This window comes from Marmota flaviventris, chromosome X, assembly GCF_047511675.1.
Source record: "Marmota flaviventris isolate mMarFla1 chromosome X, mMarFla1.hap1, whole genome shotgun sequence".
NCBI lineage: Eukaryota > Metazoa > Chordata > Mammalia > Rodentia > Sciuridae > Marmota > Marmota flaviventris.
In genome coordinates, this window is record NC_092518.1 from 90,346,340 (window position 1) to 90,365,460 (window position 19,121).

The following is a 19,121-nucleotide window of genomic DNA, read 5'->3' on the forward strand; positions in this document are numbered from 1 at the left end:
ATGGTGCTAACAAATTACTATTAGCTCCATGAGGAAAAATATTTTACATTGCTTCATCTAGTATTTTAACTAAGGAAAAAGAGTACATTTTATGGAGTGATATACTGTAATATGATTTATGGATCTGGGAATTCCTTAGTCAAAAATATCAAGATTGTGCTCTTCTACTACTTTTCCCATACTGTCTTAATATTGTATTACAATTGCTTATTTGATGAGAAACTTAAAGTTAAAATGAAGTATTTTTCTCCAATCATGATTCACAATAAAAAGTACTGAAATACTGCCTGTAATTATTTCAACAAAGTGGGTGATGAAAAGTGGGTGATAATTATGATAAGGTATATGCATATGTACTTTTATAGATACATTTGTAATTCCAAAAATTTCCTTTGGTTCATGTATTACTCGGGGTTCTCCAGAGAGGAAGAAATTATAAGATCATCATTAGAGAGATAGATAAGTAGATAGAATAGATAGATAAATGATAGAGGATTTATTAGATAAATTACATCATGTGACTATGGAAGCTAAAGAGTCCTATAATAGGCTATTGCAGGCTGGAGAGCCAGGAAGTACAACGCTTCAGCCTCATAATAAGAGTAGGATACAACTTCAGTTTCCAAAGCTGAAGGCCCAGGAACTATAGGAAGCTGATGGTGCTAGTACTTAAGTACAAATCCAGAGAACTTGGACTTCTGAAGCTGAAAGACAGGACAAGACAGTTGTTCCAATTCCAATAGAGAGAGAGAGAGAGAGAGAGAGAGAGAGAGAGAGAGAGAGAGAGGAATTTTCCTTTCCTCTGACTTTTAATTCTATCCAGGACCCCAACAGAGTAGATGGTGCCCACTCAGTTCACCACCTCCAATGCTAATCTTTTCTGGATATGTCTCACAGACATATCCAGAAATGATGTTTTACCAGCAATCTATGTATTCCTTAGTCCATTCAAGTTGACATCAAAACTTAACAATCACTGTTTTTTATATTGTTGTTTTTTTAAAAAAGATAATGATCAGAGCAAAAAATTTTCTCAGTGCAATCTTAATAATAATGGGGATAGTCTCTTCTGATATGTCTTCTTATTAGTCAAGGATTAACTCATACTTTTGATTAATGTTACCTTCAAAGGCAAGTCCAACTAAGCAGAACTTAATTCTCTCTCAAAAAAATAAGGGATTATTTCCATTTGATTCTTTCATGTTAGTTCCTGGGAAGGAAATCATAAAAATAAAGTTAAAAATGAGTACTATTCTTTATTTTTGTTTATATAATATCTTGAACATTTAAATTTCCCAGAAGTCCTCATAATATTTTAATATTTTTGCCTGTACAATGGTAAGATGATTAGAAGAACAGTTGAAAAATATGTCATCTCTGAGTTTTCCTTCAGATATTAAAGGGCTCATCCTTGGCCTCTAATGATAACCAGTAGTCAATTTTCTCATTTTTTTCCTCATTCTCAGGTAAGCCTCTGAATATCCCTTGCAAAGCATTCTTTGGATTCAGTGGAGAATCTGGGCCAATGATCTACTGGATGAAAGGGGAGAAGTTTATTGAAGAACTGGCAGGCCACATTAGAGAAGGAGAAATAAGGTACAGAACCTTAATTGTTTGTTTTTCTTTGCTGTCTTTGCAGTTAAAAAATAAAATATCCTAAAAAGGATTCTGCCTAGGATTTTAGTTGCAACTTCAAATCACTCCATTCTCTAAAGTGGATCTGGTAGACAAACCAAGGGTAACTACCTAAAGAAATGAAAATTTGTAAGCTGCTGATAAACATGGTTTTTTTTCAGGTTCTAAGAATATGTCATCAGAATATAATGACCCTCTCAAAGTACCTAAGCAAATTCCTTTGAGTTTCCGAAGCTAAGGCTACTGTTACTCCATCCAGTCATAGCAAAGGTCCAAACTGTGCAGGTGACTTCTCAGTCTACTGGGCAAATGTTCATTTACTCCCTTGGGAACAGACAATCTTCATATGTCACAAGTGTAAAGCTGTGATGGCAGTAGCACACTGATAATCTGCCAAAATCGGTGTTGACTCTTTTTGAATAGAGTTTATTTTTCCCAGCATCCACTGCTCATCCTGAAAGTTACTGATCCTTCAGGTTAGCACCTCTCTAGACCTTGCTCACTCTCCTGTTACCCAGTTACCTTCCTTGTGTATAGGTATGGATTCAATGCAATTGTTTTTTTTTTTTCATTCTAATTAGTACCTTCTTATTTTTTTCAAAACAGAGATAGGACACTTTTCTTAACTCATTCAATCTGTGATGTTTCCTATTGATTTCACTAATAACGATTTGTAGAGTAGGCTCCCCTTTCTGATAGGGATTGGGCTACCTCCTCTCAACCCCTATCAATAATCATGTGCTGGAAATTAATCTAGTATTTCAGTACATGTTAATAAGGACTCCTTCAGATTTCTTACTGAATATATAGCAGTGTAAATGAAACAAGTATACTTTATAATATTTACTATAATTAAATATAATTTATAATTACTCCCATGATAATCATTTACCATGCAATTTGATGGTACATGAATTCCAAGAGCCTATACCAAATATTGACTATAGGAGATATTTCTAGAAAAAAAATATACATGAAAAAATGTTCAATGTTATTAGTCAACATGGAAATTCAAATCAATACCTTATGGTATCGCTTCATATTTACTAGTATGGCTTTAATTTTTAAAAAATCACTTTATAGCAAACATTGGTGAGGATGCAAAGAAATTGGAAATCAGTTAAAATGCACAACAGTGCAACCAATTTGGAAAACAGTCTCATAAGTCCTCAAATAGATAAGCATATAATTGCCATTTGATGCAACAATGCATCTCCTAGATATGTAACCAAGAGTAATCAAAACATACAACCTCACAAAAAGGTATCCATGAATGTTAATAGTTGCTTGATTCATAATACACAAAAGGTGGAAACAATGTAAATGTCTATCACCTAATGAATGGATAAATAAAATGTAGTGTATTCATACAAAGAATTATTGTTTGCCATGAAAAAAATTGAGGTACTAATATTCACTAGAATATGGATAACATTGAAAATATTTTTCTCAGTAAAATAAGCCAGTGAAAAATAAACATATTAACATGATTCATGTAAAATGTTCAGAATAGGCAAATCCATGACAGAAAGTAGATCACTGGTTATTTAGGGCTGGTGAGGAGGGATGGAGTGATAGGACGATAATAGCTAAATTGTATGGGTACATTTATATGTATGTGTCAGAAAATACAACTTAATGTAAAATACATCATTATAAAGTATACAATTCATTGGAATTCAGTGCATTCATAATATTGTGCAACCACTACCACTCTATATTTCCAGAACGTTTTTAACCACCCCCGCCCCCCTCGCAAAAAAAAAAAAAATCCTGCTTTGCAGTAAGGGACTGAATAACTTATGTCCTTCCTTCCTTCCTTCCTTCCTTCCTTCCTTCCTTCCTTCCTTCCTTCCTTCCTTCCTTCCTTCCTTTCTTTCTTGATGTTATGAAAATGTTATAAAATTGATCATGTTATGGTTGCACATATCTGTGATTATTCTCAAAATTAATTGGGTTGTATACTTTCAATAGGTAAATTGTATATTATATGAACTTTATCTTAATAAATCTGCTTTTTAAAAAAATTTAATTCTCTAGGATAGAATAGATTTTCATTTTAGCTATCTTCCAAAAATAAACTTTATTTTTTAATGCAAACTATAACAAATGTGTTTTTCAATTATTTTGATCCATAATATTCATTGTTTTGGCTTTTAGTCAGTTATTCTTTTTATTAGTCCACAAGTAATACTTGTACATATTTATGAAATACAGTATGGTAATTTAATGCATCTACACATTGTGCAGTGATCAAATGAGGTAATTAACATTTCTATTTCCTCAAACATTTATCATTTTCATGTTTTGGGAACCTTCAAGCTCTTCGAGAAGAAACCTTGATTTTTATAGTAATTTCTTTTTTTTTTTTTTTATTTTTTATTGTTGGCTGTTCAAAACATTACATAGTTCTTGATATATCATATTTCACAATTTGATTCAAGTGGGTTATGAGCTCCCATTTTTACCCCATATACAGATTGCAGAATCACATCAGTTACACATCCATTGATTTACATATTGCCATACTAGTGTCTGTTGTATTCTGCTGTCTTTCCTATCCTCTACTATCCCCCCTCCCCTCCCCTCCCCTCCCCTCCCCTCCCCTCTTCTCTCTCTGCCCCCTTTACTGACATTCGTTTGTCCCCCTTGTATTATTTTTCCCCTTCCCCTCACTTCCTCTTGTATGTACTTTTGTATACCTCTGAGGGTCTCCTTCCATTTCCATGCATTTTCCCTTCTCTCTCCCTTTCCCTCCCACCTCTCATCCCTGTTTAATGTTAATCTTCTTCTCATGCTCTTCGACCCTACTCTGTTCTTAGCTACTCTCCTTATATCAAAGAAGACATTTGACATTTGTTTTTTAGGGATTGGCTAGCTTCACTTAGCATAATCTGCTCTAATGCCATCCATTTCCCTGTAAATTCTATGATTTTGTCATTTTTTAATGCAGAGTAATACTCCATTGTGTATAAATGCCACATTTTTTTTATCCATTCATCCATTGAAGGGCATCTAGGTTGGTTCCACAGTCTAGCTATTGTGAATTGTGCTGCTATGAACATCGATGTAGCAGTGTCCCTGTAGCATGCTCTTTTTAGGTCTTTAGGGAATAGACCGAGAAGGGGAATAGCTGGGTCAAATGGTGGCTCCATTCCCAGCTTTCCAAGAAATCTCCATACTGCTTTCCAAATTGGCTGCACCAATTTGCAGTCCCACCAGCAATGTACAAGTGTACCCTTTTCCCCACATCCTCGCCAGCACTTGTTGTTGTTTGACTTCATAATGGCTGCCAATCTAACTGGAGTGAGATGGTATCTTAGGGTGGTTTTGATTTGCATTTCTCTGACTGCTAGAGATGGTGAGCATTTTTTCATGTACTTGTTGATTGACTGTATGTCCTCCTCTGAGAAGTGTCTGTTCAGGTCCTTGGCCCATTTGTTGATTGGGTTGTTTGTTCTCTTATTGTCTAATTTTTTGAGCTCTTTGTATACTCTGGATATTAGGGCTCTATCTGAAGTGTGAGGAGTAAAGATTTGTTCCCAGGATGTAGGCTCTCTATTTACCTCTCTTATTGTATCTTTTGCTGAGAAAAAACTTTTTAGTTTGGGTAAGTCCCATTTGTTGATTCTAGTTATTAACTTTTGTGCTATGGGTGTCCTATTGAGGAATTTGGAGCCCGACCCCACCGACTGTAGATCGTAGCCAACTTTTTCTTCTATCAGACGGCGCGTCTCTGATTTGATATCAAGCTCCTTGATCCATTTTGAATTAACTTTTGTGCATGGCGAGAGAAAGGGATTCAGTTTCATTTTGTTGCATATGGATTTCCAGTTTTCCCAGCACCATTTGTTGAAGATGCTATCCTTCCTCCATTGCATGCTTTTAGACCCTTTATCAAATATAAGATAGTTGTAGTTTTGTGGATTGGTTTCTGTGTCCTCTATTCTGTACCATTGGTCCACCCGCCTGTTTTGGTACCAGTACCATGCTGTTTTTGTTACTATTGCTCTGTAGTATAGTTTGAAGTCTGGTATCGCTATACCGCCTGATTCACACTTCCTGCTTAGCATTGTTTTTGCTATTCTGGGTCTTTTATTTTTCCATATGAATTTCATGATTGCTTTCTCTATTTCTACAAGAAATGCCGTTGGGATTTTGATTGGCATTGCATTAAACCTATAGAGAACTTTTGGTAATATCGCCATTTTGATGATGTTAGTTCTGCCTATCCATGAACAGGGTATATTTTTCCATCTTCTAAGATCTTCTTCTATTTCTCTCTTTAGGGTTCTGTAGTTTTCATTGTATAAGTCTTTCACCTCTTTTGTTAGGTTGATTCCCAAGTATTTTATTTTTTTTGAAGATATTGTGAATGGAGTGGTTGTCCTCATTTCCATTTCAGAGGATTTGTCGCTGATATACAGGAATGCCTTTGATTTATGCGTGTTGATTTTATATCCTGCCACTTTGCTGAATTCATTTATTAGCTCTAATAGTTTCTTTGTAGACCCTTTTGGGTCTGCTAGGTATAGAATCATGTCATCTGCAAATAGTGATAATTTAAGTTCTTCTTTTCCTATTTTGATGCCTTTAATTTCTTTCGTCTGTCTAATTGCTCTGGCCAGTGTTTCGAGAACTATGTTGAACAGAAGTGGTGAGAGAGGGCATCCCTGTCTTGTTCCAGATTTTAGAGGGAATGCCTTCAATTTTTCTCCATTCAGAATGATGCTAGCCTGAGGCTTAGCATAGATTGCTTTTACAATATTGAGGTATGTTCCTGTTATCCCTAGTTTTTCTAGAGTTTTGAACATAAAGGGATGCTGTACTTTGTCAAATGCTTTTTCCGCATCTATCGAGATGATCATATGGTTCTTATTTTTAAGTCTATTGATGTGGTGAATAACATTTATTGATTTCCTTATATTGAACCAGCCTTGCATCCCAGGGATGAATCCTACTTGATCATGGTGCACAATTTTTTTGATGTGCCTTTGTATCCGAGTGGCCAGAATTTTATTGAGGATTTTTGCATCTAGGTTCATTAGAGATATTGGTCTGTAGTTTTCTTTCTTTGAAGTGTCTTTGTCTGGTTTAGGTATCAGGGTGATGTTGGCCTCGTAGAATGAATTTGGAAGTTCTCCCTCTTTTTCTATTTCCCGAAGTAGCTTGAAAAGTATTGGTATTAGTTCCTCTTTAAAGGTTTTGTAAAACTCTGCTGTATACCCATCCGGTCCTGGGCTTTTCTTAGTTGGTAGTCCTTTGATGGTTTCTTCTATTTCCTCAATTGATATTGGTCTGTTTAGGTTGTCTATATCCTCCTGACTCAATCTGGGCAGATCATATGACTTAAGAAATTTATCTATGCCTTCACTATCTTCTAATTTATTGGAGTATAAGGATTCAAAATAATTTTTGATTATCTTCTGTATTTCTGAAGTGTCTGTTGTGATATTGCCTCTTTCATCCCGTATGTTAGTGATTTGAGTTCTCTCTCTTCTTCTCTTCGCTAGCATGGCTAAGGGTCTGTCGATTTTGTTTATTTTTTCAAAGAACCAACTTTTAGTTTTGTCAATTTTTTCAATTGTTTCTTTTGTTTCGATTTCATTGATTTCAGCTCTGATTTTAATTATTTCTTGCCTTCTACTTCTTTTGCTGTTGTTTTGCTCTTCTTTTTCTAGGATTTTGAGATGAAGTATGAGATCATTTATTTGTTGGTTTTTTCTTTTTTTAAGGAATGAACTCCAAGCAATGAATTTTCCTCTTAGAACTGCTTTCAATGTGTCCCATAGATTCCGATATGTTGTGTCTGTGTTTTCATTAATCTCTAAGAATTTTTTAATTTCCTCCTTGATGTCTTCTATAACCCATTGATCATTCAGTAACCTATTGTTCATTCTCCAAGTGATATATTCTTTTTCCTTCCTTCTTTTATCGTTGATTTTCAGTTCCATTCCATTATGATCAGATAGGATGCATGGTATTATCTCTACTCCTTTGTATTGTCTAAGAGTTTCCCTGTGACATAATATATGATCTATTTTTGAGAAGGATCCATGTGCTGCTGAGAAAAAAGTGTAACTGTTTGATGTTGGGTGGTATATTCTATATATGTCGATTAAGTCTAGGTTATTAATTGTGTTATTGAGTTCTATGGTTTCCTTATTCAACTTTTGTTTGGAAGATCTGTCCAGTGGTGAGAGAGGTGTGTTGAAGTCTCCCATGATTATTGTATGGTGGTCTATTAGACTCTTGAACTTGAGAAGAGTTTGTTTGATGAACATAGCTGCACCATTGTTTGGGGCATATATATTTATGATTGTTATGTCTTGTTGGTGTATGGTTCCCTTGAGCAGTATGTAGTGTCCCTCTTTATCCCTTTTGATTAACTTTGGCTTGAAATCTATTTTATTTGATATGAGTATGGACACTCCTGCTTGTTTCCGAAGTCCATATGAGTGATATGATTTTTCCCAACCTTTCACCTTCAGCCTATGTATGTCTTTTCCTATCAAATGCGTCTCCTGTAGGCAGCATATTGTTGGGTCTTGTTTTGTGATCCATTCTACTAGCCTGTGTCTCTTGATTGGTGAGTTTAAGCCATTAACATTTAGGGTTATTATTGAGATATGGGTTGTTCTTCCAGCCATATTTGTTTATTTATGTTACTAAACATGGTTTGTTTTCCACTTTGATTATTTTCCCCCCTTTAGTGTCCTACCTCCCACTGTTGGTTTTCATTGTTATTTTCCATTTCCTCTTCCTGTATTGTTTTGCCAAGGATGTTTTGAAGAGATGGTTTTCTAGCTGCAAATACTTTTAACTTTTGTTTATCGTGGAAGGTTTTAATTTCATCTTCCATCCTGAAGCTTAATTTCGCTGGAAACACAATTCTTGGTTGGAACCCATTTTCTTTCAGTGTTTGAAATATGTTATTCCAGGATCTTCTAGCTTTCAGAGTCTGTGTTGAAAGATCAGCTGTTATCCTGATTGGCTTACCCCTAAATGTGATCTGCTTCCTTTCTCTTGTAGCTTTTAAAATTCTCTCCTTGTTCTGTATGTTGGGCATCTTCATTATAATGTGTCTAGGTGTGGGTCTCTTATGATTTTGCACATTCGGCGTCCTGTAGGCTTCTAGGATTTGGGGTTCTGTCTCATTCTTCAAGTCTGGGAAGTTTTCTCGTATTATTTCATTGAATAGATTGCTCATTCCTTTGGTTTGAAACTCTGTCCCTTCCTGTATCCCAATGACTCTTAAATTTGGTCTCTTGATGTTATCCCATATTTCTTGGATGTTCTGCTCATGGTTTCTTAACAGTCTTGCTGAGCTGTCTATGTTCTTTTCAAGTTGAAATACTTTATCTTCATTGTCTGATGTTCTGTCTTCTAAGTGTTCTACTCTGCTGGTAGTATTCTCAATTGAGTTTTTAAGTTGGCTTATTGCTTCCTGCATTTCTAGGATTTCTGTTTGTTTGTTTTTTATAACCTCTATTTCCCTGTATAGTTGATCTTTTGCTTCTTGGATTTGTTTATGTAATTCATTGTTGAAGTGATCTTTCATTGTCTGATTTTGCTGTCTGATGTCTTCCTTGAGACTCCAGATCATCTGAAGCATGTATATCCTGAATTCTTTATCTGACATTCCATCAGCTGCAGCTATTACCTCTTCTAAAGTTGAGTTGACCTGCAATGCTTGTGGTCCTTTCTTTCCTTGTCTCTTCATACTGTTCGCTTTCCTTTCTTCTTGGTGAAACTGTTGTGCTATTGAATTTTCCCCCTATATATTTATATTGGTCTTGTATAGTTGCAAAGTCTCCCTCGCAGGCACGGGCGGCGGCTCTGCCCCTCCGCCAATTGGGGCAATGTGCCTACCATGCCGGCAGGCCGCTGGGCCTGCTCTGCCAGTCGGTAGCAGGTCCGCCGTCCTTGCAGGCGCGGGCGGCGGCTCTGTCCCTCTGCGGGCCGCTAGGCTTGTTCTGTCGGTGGTCGCCGTTCTGCCTACTTTGCAGGCGCAGGCAGCGGCACTGCCCCTCTGCAGGCCTCTGGGGCTGTACTGCCAGTGGGTCGCAGGTCCGCCTACTTTGCAGGCTTGGGGGGGGGGGCGGCTCTACCCTTCCTCAGGCCACTGGGCCTGTTCTGTCTCTCGGTTGCAGGTCTGACCTGTTCTGATGGTGGTCTCAGTTCCGACTACCTTGCAGGCGCGGGGGGGAGGGGGCGGCTCTGCCTCTCAGCAGGCCGCTGCTCCTCTTCTGCCGGTGGGTCGCAGGCCCGCCTACCTTGCAGGAGTGATTGGAAGCTCTGTCCCGCCCTGGGCCACTGGGCCTTTTCTGTCGGTGGTCACCCTTCCCCTACCTGGCAGGCGAGTGGGGTGGGGGGCGGCTCTGCCCCTCAGCAGGCCGCTGGGCCTGCTCTGTGTTTGGTCCCAGTTCCCTCTACTATGCCAGCGCAGGGGGAGGGGGCAGCTCAGCCTCTCAGCAGGCGGCTGCTCCTCTTCTGCCGGTGGGTCGCAGGCCCGCCTACCTTGCAGGAGTGATTGGAAGCTCTGTCCCGCCGCAGGCCACTGGGCCTTTTCTGTCTGTGGTCACCCTTCCCCTACCTGGCAGGCGAGGGGGGTGGGGGGCGGCTCTGCCCCTCAGCAGGCCGCTGGGCCTGCTCTGTGATTGGTCCCAGTTCCGTCTACTATACCAGCGCAGGGGGAGGGGGCGGCTCAGCCTCTCAGCAGGCGGCTGCTCCTCTTCTGCCAGTGGGTCGCAGGCCCGCCTACCTTGCAGGAGTGATTGGAAGCTCTGTCCCGCCGCGGGCCACTGGGCCTTTTCTGTCGGTGGTCACCCTTCCCCTACCTGGCAGGCGAGGGGGGTGGGGGGCGGCTCTGCCCCTCAGCAGGCCACTGGGCCTGCTCTGTGATTGGTCCCAGTTCCGTCTACTATGCCAGCGCAGGGGGAGGGGGCGGCTCAGCCTCTCAGCAGGCGGCTGCTCCTCTTCTGCCAGTGGGTCGCAGGCCCGCCTACCTTGCAGGAGTGATTGGAAGCTCTGTCCCGCCCTGGGCCACTGGGCCTTTTCTGTCGGTGGTCACCCTTCCCCTACCTGGCAGGCGAGGGGGGTGGGGGGCGGCTCTGCCCCTCAGCAGGCCGCTGGGCCTGCTCTGTGTTTGGTCCCAGTACCCTCTACTATGCTGGCCCAGGGGGAGGGGGCGGCTCAGCCTCTCAGCAGGCGGCTGCTCCTCTTCTGCCGGTGGGTCGCAGGCCCGCCTACCTTGCAGGAGTGATTGGAAGCTCTGTCCCGCCCTGGGCCACTGGGCCTTTTCTGTCGGTGGTCACCCTTCCCCTACCTGGCAGGCGAGGGGGGTGGGGGGCGGCTCTGCCCCTCAGCAGGCCGCTGGGCCTGCTCTGTGTTTGGTCCCAGTTCCCTCTACTATGCCGGCACAGGGGGAGGGGGCGGCTCAGCCTCTCAGCAGGCGGCTGCTCCTCTTCTGCCGGTGGGTCGCAGGCCCGCCTACCTTGCAGGAGTGATTGGAAGCTCTGTCCCGCCCTGGGCCACTGGGCCTTTTCTGTCGGTGGTCACCCTTCCCCTACCTGGCAGGCGAGGGGGGTGGGGGGCGGCTCTGCCCCTCAGCAGGCCGCTGGGCCTGCTCTGTGTTTGGTCCCAGTTCCCTCTACTATGCCGGCACAGGGGGAGGGGGCGGCTCAGCCTCTCAGCAGGCGGCTGCTCCTCTTCTGCCGGTGGGTCGCAGGCCCGCCTACCTTGCAGGAGTGATTGGAAGCTCTGTCCCGCTGCGGGCCACTGGGCCTTTTCTGTCGCTGGTCACCCTTCCCCTACCTGGCAGGCGAGGGGGGTGGGGGGCGGCTCTGCCCCTCAGCAGGCCGCTGGGCCTCTATATTAATTTCTAACTTACAAAAAACTTGTGAAGGGCTGTGGATGTGGCTCAAGCGGTAGTGCGCTCGCATGGCATGTGCGCGGCCCGGGTTCGATCCTCAGCTCCACATACAAACAAAGATGTTGTGTCTGCCAAAAACTAAAAAAATAAAATAAAATAAATATTGGAAAATTCTCTCTCTCTCTCTCTCTCAAAAAAAAAAAAAAAAAAAAAACTTGTGAAGATATTATGGAGCGTTCATATATACCTAATACTTAATTTCTCCAATTGTTAACATCCTAAATTGCTATGCTACATTTGTTATAACTAATTAACTAAAATTGATACATTATTGTTAATTAAAATCTTTTTTTACCATCCAATTTCCTTAGTTTGGCTCCTTCCTTTTTCTCCTCCAGTATTATTTTTTAAGAACATGCCTAACTATATTCTAAAGTGGTTATAAAATTTTATAAAAGATGAAGTGAGACACTGCTTGTGTTGCTCTCTAGCAGCAAATGTTTAGAATTGGTTGGAGACAGGGCTGGGGTTGTGGCTTAGTGGTATGGCACTTGCCTAGCATGCATGAGGCACTGTGTTCAATCCCTGACACCACATAAAAATAAACAAATAAAATAAGGGTATTATGTCCATCTACAACTAAAAATTTTAAAAAGAATTGGTTGGTGTCAAAACATATAAACATGAAGTAATTAAGTCAAGAAGAAGCCAATGTACCAGGTGCCAAATGAGTCAACAGGCTAGTAAGTGCTATAGAAGTCAACCTTTCAGGACTTGCAAAATGCTATTGTTTATTTGATTTTTGTTACATCCCTTCTTCCACCTTTCCCAACACCCACCTGTGGTTTAAAAAAGGACCATATTATATTTACAGTGGAGGAGAGTTATAGAAAATTTATTTTGAAAATTTCACACAACCAAATTACTAACTACAGACACTTTAGGAGAAATAAAGAGGCAGAAATTTCTGGCCAACAAAAACATATAGTTGGCCATTTTGTAATATTAATTGTGAGATCTGTAATTTATTTGGGAGCTTGAGTGGGTTCCAGCATTCCTTCAGGCTATGGCCATTTATGCTAACCTAGAAGTTAACTACTAGACCCTGTCTTCTAGCCTTCAAAGCTAATGTCCTTGAAACAAAGCATACAAGATTTTTATACAGCCTGACAGATTGGAACAAATCAGGCAGTTTATAATAAAAAAAATTGCTAATCATCCTATTACTAGAACCAAGAGAAGACATATATTCTTTCACAGACAATTCTTACACATTGTCTCCAAAGGAAATAACTCTGAAGGTAAAACACTGTGGATTTTGATTAGGGGATTCCTCTCGAAGACATTTCTGTAAACAAAATTTAATTTTGAAAGCATGGCTCTCCTTCAGAATTTTCTCTGTCACTCCAGGTTATTATAAAAAAATACTGTAGACTGGATAATTTATAAATAGTAAAATTTGTTGCTCACATTTCTGGAGATTGGAAAGTCCAGGATCAAGGATACAGATTTGTTGTCTTGTGGGACCCTGTTCCTCATAGATGGTGACTTCTTTGTGTCCTCATAAGCAGAAAGAACAAAGGAGTTCACTTCAGTCTATTTTATTATAAGAGCACTATCACATTCATAAAGTTGGGCCCTTCAGGGCTTAACTAATTTTCAGAGGACTCACCTCCTAATCCTATCATATTGAGTATTAGGTTCTAACATATGAATGGAAGCACTAATGTTCAAACTCTAGAAGGGATGTTTTATTAGATTTATTATTTTAATTGAATTATAGCTCTTATGTTGTGCACACATGTCAAAAGTCTGTTGCTTTAAAAAGTGGGTAGTGATTACTAGGCATTGAGAAATGCATGTGGGGGGATGGTGGTTGGATTTGATCAGTGCACGATGTACACACGTATAAAATATACCGAATTCCATTATTATGTAAAACTAGTATATATTAATAAAATTTTTAAAAGTACATTGCCAAGTAGATTAAAAGTGGGGATATAAATAAATAGCTCTCAGGCAGTTGACTTATGGAGAAGCTGTCCTAGAGGCGTAGAATCTGGCAGGAAGACTAGCCCCTCAGCCTAGGTTCTCAATTTCCTAGGCAGCAGCTTGATCCTACAAGTATGTGTTGCAACTTTTAATCTCTTAGTAGTGCCCCAAAGGAATGGAGGATTTTTTTTTAAATCACTCAGGGGAAAGATTTGGATACACACCGAGGGCTTGATGATATAATGTCACTCAGATTTCAAAAAGTGTCACCTCTGTATTTAGCAGATTCCCTGAAGCTTGACTAGAATATGAGATGAAATTCTGGCCAGCATTTTAGAGTTCTCATTTGTTTGCTCTCTGGGTCATTTTGACCACTGAGGACTCTAACAGCTCCTGATTTGCAGCTCATTGCCAAAGCACTTAGACCCTGCACTGGGCATACACATTCCCCTTTATCTCCCTTTAAGCAAAGATTGGCAAAGGCCTCCCATGTCTCTGATGTTGCTAAGAGATTAAGCCCCAAGAAAATCTGAGCTCAAATGTAGCATCTATTCACAACTGCCAGCCTGTCCCAGGCAACTGCATCAGAACCCTTTCACTGAACCCAGAAGATATAATTTGTAGAGATTGTAAGGAAATTATTTTTGTGTGTGCATCATCGCAGAAGCTGCAATTTTGCAAGTTTTTTTTCTATAGTTTTAAAGGCATTCCAACAAACTTCTCTCTGCAAACTTCACCATGTCTATTCAGAGAAGTCAAATAATTGTGCAGAGGAGATCCAGTGGCAGCCATCATCAGAGGGTTTTCTGATTTCTATACCTCTGGTAATTAATAGGAACTGCTTGCAGAGTGGCAATAGAGAGTTCATGGAAAGAAGTAGCCTTTGGGGGTGAACATTCTAGAGAGGCCACCCCAGTTCCACACCTCTACACAACTTCCTTTTAATTAAATCTTAAAGCTTAAGGATTAAAAAATAAGAATTTGCTAGTGTGGTATGTATTCCACAGTGCCAATAAAAAATGCCAGAAAAATTTAACCAATCCTATTAAACAAGACATAATAGTCTTCAAGATTGCCTGCAGGGTTGTGAATTGTATCTGATTGTTGAAAGAACCTACATGAATTTTAAGACAATTGTTTTGTCCCAATGGAGAGTAATTTTCTATTATAAATCTATCTTTACAAATTGCCCTGTCAATACCTAATGTTTTCTTCCTCAGGCAATACTATATATCATTTTATAAAATATTTTATAATTCATGACCTGAAAAAATTCAATTTATCTTAAGGTTTTTTTCAGAAAAGCTTCTCAAAATGCAAATAATTTCATTTATATTCAATTCCTGAAAGGCTACATATTGAATATAGGCTTTGTTTTTAGTTTTGGTTTCTTTCCTCTTGTTTTTACTACTTTGTAGTCTTCTGTTCTATCATTTACCTTAACATATTCTCCTTCGATTAGTAAAATACTCTAAAAAGTGGATATGTGATATAGGATTGAAAAGATTTTATTCTTGAAATAAGATGGGTATATTGAAAAGACCAAAAATAACCTATTAATATTCCCTTTTTTAAAAAAAAATATGGAGCTGTGAATAAGTAGTTTGTCCCCAAAGTACAGTCATGTGTAACTTAATGAAGGGAACAAGTTCTAAGAAATGCTCTGGTAGGCTATTTTATTGTTGTGCAGACATATCTTAAAGTGTACTTACACAATCAAAGATGGCCATGATGTCACTAGGTAAGTAATCTTATGGGACAACAGTTGTATATATGGTCTATAATTGACCTAACCCTTCTACCACTCATGGCTGTGTAAAGGAAATAAATGGAGTCCAAGACAGCCTAAGGTAAAATGATAGGCCCTTTTTTGGCAACTGCACATGCTTTTTCAGTGCCCTGAAGCATTCCACATACCCTTGGTCTTCCAGAGTTGAGCTCCAAAAAATAGTCTTCATTTTTTCCATCCTCAGGTTATTCATTGGAAGAAGGAAACCTGAGTAATAATTTTGACTTGGATTTAAATAAATCTCAAAGCTTATCACATCTATTTGTTAATGCAGATTTTGTAACTCTTGAGGAGACTTCCATAGAAAACATAAACTTCATAAGCAGCATGATTTTACCTAGGGTCAGACTTAATTGCTGGTTATTTGAAAAAACATTTTTGGAGGAGTAGGTTCTAATATCCATGGTTCCACAGTGGGTTTTAGGCTTGACCTATGCATAGAATATGCATAAAATACTTAAAACATACCTAAGACTATTTGTCTTAAAAGGTTGAGATACTTAAATTTGTCAATTTAATAATTGGACTCTAGATGCCCAGCTTCAACTATTTTGTCTTGGATTATAAGTTTCTCCAGACAAGAACCTATAGATAGTAAATAATAATAACAACAACAATTATTATTATTATTATTATTTTATTTCTTATTTTAAAATACACAACAGATTATAAAGGCATTTTTGCATCCGAAATCATTTTGGATTTTCAAAGTAACAATCAGAAATAAATAGCATTATCTTTATTTGTAAAATAAATAAACTGAGGTTTAGATACTAAGAAAACGCCACCCTTGAACAGTTTACAATTCCTGTGAGGCTAGATTGAATTCATCAAAACACAGCTAGCAAGAATCTTCAATTGTCCAGAATTTTCCTGCCTAGGACTGAAAGAGTAAAAACCAGTATAGAGTGAGAATAAGCAGCTCCACCATTAATCAGGCTGGGAGGACAGACAGATAAAGCCAGCTGCAAAGTTAACAGAAAACAGTTTCTCCCAGGGTCATGTAGCAGTTGTAAAATGCCATAAGGAACCCCTCGTTCCTTGAGTGATTACTGCTTTCCTTCCACTGAGGCCCGGACCAGCTTTGCTATTTACATTTATAACTGGGAATACCCATTGGCTAAGACTTCCTACCTCATGACAGAATCCACTCCCTACTTAATTCCACTTTCCTCAAATTCTACTTCAGAAAGTCCAACCAATCCAGAATTTGCCACTACTTCCCTAGGCCCTCCTCAGGACCTTTCAGTTAAAACATAATTGTTACAAAAGATTATTTTTTTTTCCTTTTTTCAATCAAGGATTGCTCTATAGTTCCTGGAATGTCCTCCCTTAATGCAATGAGTCAATAAATATGATTTTGTCAGAATATGGACTTGATGGTGCTCCTTGACTAATAAATATTTAATAGTGAAATAAAAAGCACATAAGAGACATAAAAGTGAGATTTTGTTTAATTAAAAGGTTTCTTTAAAACATACCTGCTACACTTCATCTTCTCAGTCATCACTCCTGGATGATGATTATGTATAATTCAGAATAATGATCCAGAGATGCTGCTTGATTCTTAGATATCAAAGGAGGACTTAATTTAGTTCAAGGAGTCATTTACAATAAATTCAAATTGGACTTAGACATTTTAGAATTATTTACCTCAATTAAGAAACCAATAGGATTTTCTATTTAAATTTCAGGTGAATATAAAATTCAATTAGCTACAATCCCCAGTTCTGAACAATCCCATTAACCACAATTTCACTAATATTTCATTGCATCTGTGTTCCTTATCTGAATACTATTTTATCATTCCCTTCCATGGTTCTTTTAGATTTTTATCTTTAGGAGTGCAGGGAGCAGCAATAAACATAGACTAGCAGAGTATAGCAGAACAGATTGTTTCTTACTAATACATACAAATGGTCCCCAACTTACAATGATTCAACTTATAATTTTTTTTTATTTTACAATGGTGCAAAAGTGATGCACATTCAATAGAAACTACTTTGAATTTTTAATATTGATCTTTTCCCAGACTAGTGATAAATGGTATGGCATTCTCTTGCTGTGAAGGGCAGCAGTATAGAGCTACAGCTCCCAGTAGCTAAACCATCTAAGGGGAAACAAGTGATAACTCTGTAGTATTCTGTGTCACTATGCTAGCATGTTCCATAGGGGTGGTGTATTCAATGAGTTTTCCACTTACAAAAGTCTCAACTTATGATGGGTTTATTGGAACATAGTCCCATTGTAAGTAAAGGTATATCCACAGTTTCTGATAATGATAACAGCAATGGTGATAATGGGCAGATACTGAAGAGTGTGGACTGTGGTGTTTAACATCTTTGTAAATAATTAAAAGTACTGCTGCTAGTAGAAGAAAGTAGTTTGTAACTTCCCTGATAAAGTAGTACAGTTGTCCTCAAGTACCCAGTAGGGATATCCCCCAAGACATCCTGCAGATACAAAAATCCACAGATACTCAGTCCTTTTTAGAAAATAGTAATGGTATAGTTATTTGCACATAACCTAAACAAATTTACCATATACTTTATTTTGCATTTAATTTGTTTCAATTCATATATAAAATATAAAAAGTATACATATTAATGGAGTAACATGATATTTCAATACATATTACATTGTACAATGTTTAAATCTACTAAACATATCGCCTCGAACATCATTTCTTTACGGTGGAAACTTACAAAAATCCTTTCTTGTAGCTTTTTAAAATATACAGAATGATGGGCTGGGGTTGTGGCTCAGCAGTAGAGCACTCACCTAGCATGTGCAAGGCACTGGGTTTGATCCTCAGCACCACATAAAAACAAATAAAATAAAGGTATTGTGTCCAACCACGACTAAATTTTTTTAAAAAATGTACAGAATGATGTTGTTATTTGAGTCACCTTACTGTGTAATAAGATACCTGAACTTCTCACTCCCGTCTAACTGTAACTTATTATACGCATTGATTGACCTCTCCCAATTCCTCCCTGCCACCTAGTCTCCCCAGACTATGGTAACCACCATTCTACTCTCAACTGTTATGAGATAAACTTGATTCCACACATGACTGAGATCAAGTGATACTTGTCTTTCCCATATAATTTAAATCATCTCTATATTACTTTTGATGACTAATTCAATACAAATGGTGTATAAATAGTTGAAATACTGCATTCTTTAGGGAATAATGACAAGATAAGAGTGTGTACATATTTAGTACAGACATATTTTCTGAATATATTTAATCCTCAGTTGGTCAAATCCATGGATATGGAACCCACTGATACAGAGAGCTAATTTATACTACTTTTTATTTATCTCTTTTCAACACCATAGCTAAATCTTATTAGAGGAAGTCAATAATGAAAGGTAAAGTATAATAGTTTGAGACAATATTTGCTTTATTAATGCAACTCAGTTCACCACAAGGCTAGGCACATAGAACTTTCAAAATATCTGTTTCATGGCATGACCTTGTATTAAATTGTACAAATGTAGTCTTGTTAGAGTTACATACATATACTTTAAATTTTAGAGGAGATTTACGTCCATGATAAATGTGAGGGACAGGTAAAGTTCTCATATACTCTTGACCCCCAAGGCAGTCTCCCCTGCTATCAATATCCAGTATCATATTATTTTATTTGTTATAATCAATGAACCTTCATTGACACATCTTTATCACCTAAAGTCCATAGTTTATATTAGAGTTCATTTCTTGGTGTTGTTCATTCTATGGTTTTGACAAATGTAAAAGGACATGTTACCTATCATTATAGTATCATATAGAATAATTTCATTGACCTGTATATCTTCTTTGTC

At 38.5% G+C, this 19,121-nt stretch overlaps 1 protein-coding gene across 1 annotated transcript in view; it reads left to right on the forward strand.

The window, feature by feature from the left end:
- The window catches only part of Il1rapl2 (interleukin 1 receptor accessory protein like 2), a 521,635-nt gene that overhangs the window by 465,855 nt on the left and 36,659 nt on the right, over positions 1–19,121 (forward strand). Inside the window, exon 7 of the mRNA XM_071606080.1 lies at positions 1,467–1,596. Within this exon, the coding sequence (XP_071462181.1) occupies positions 1,467–1,596 (130 nt within the window). The remainder of the gene's footprint in view (positions 1–1,466; positions 1,597–19,121) is intronic.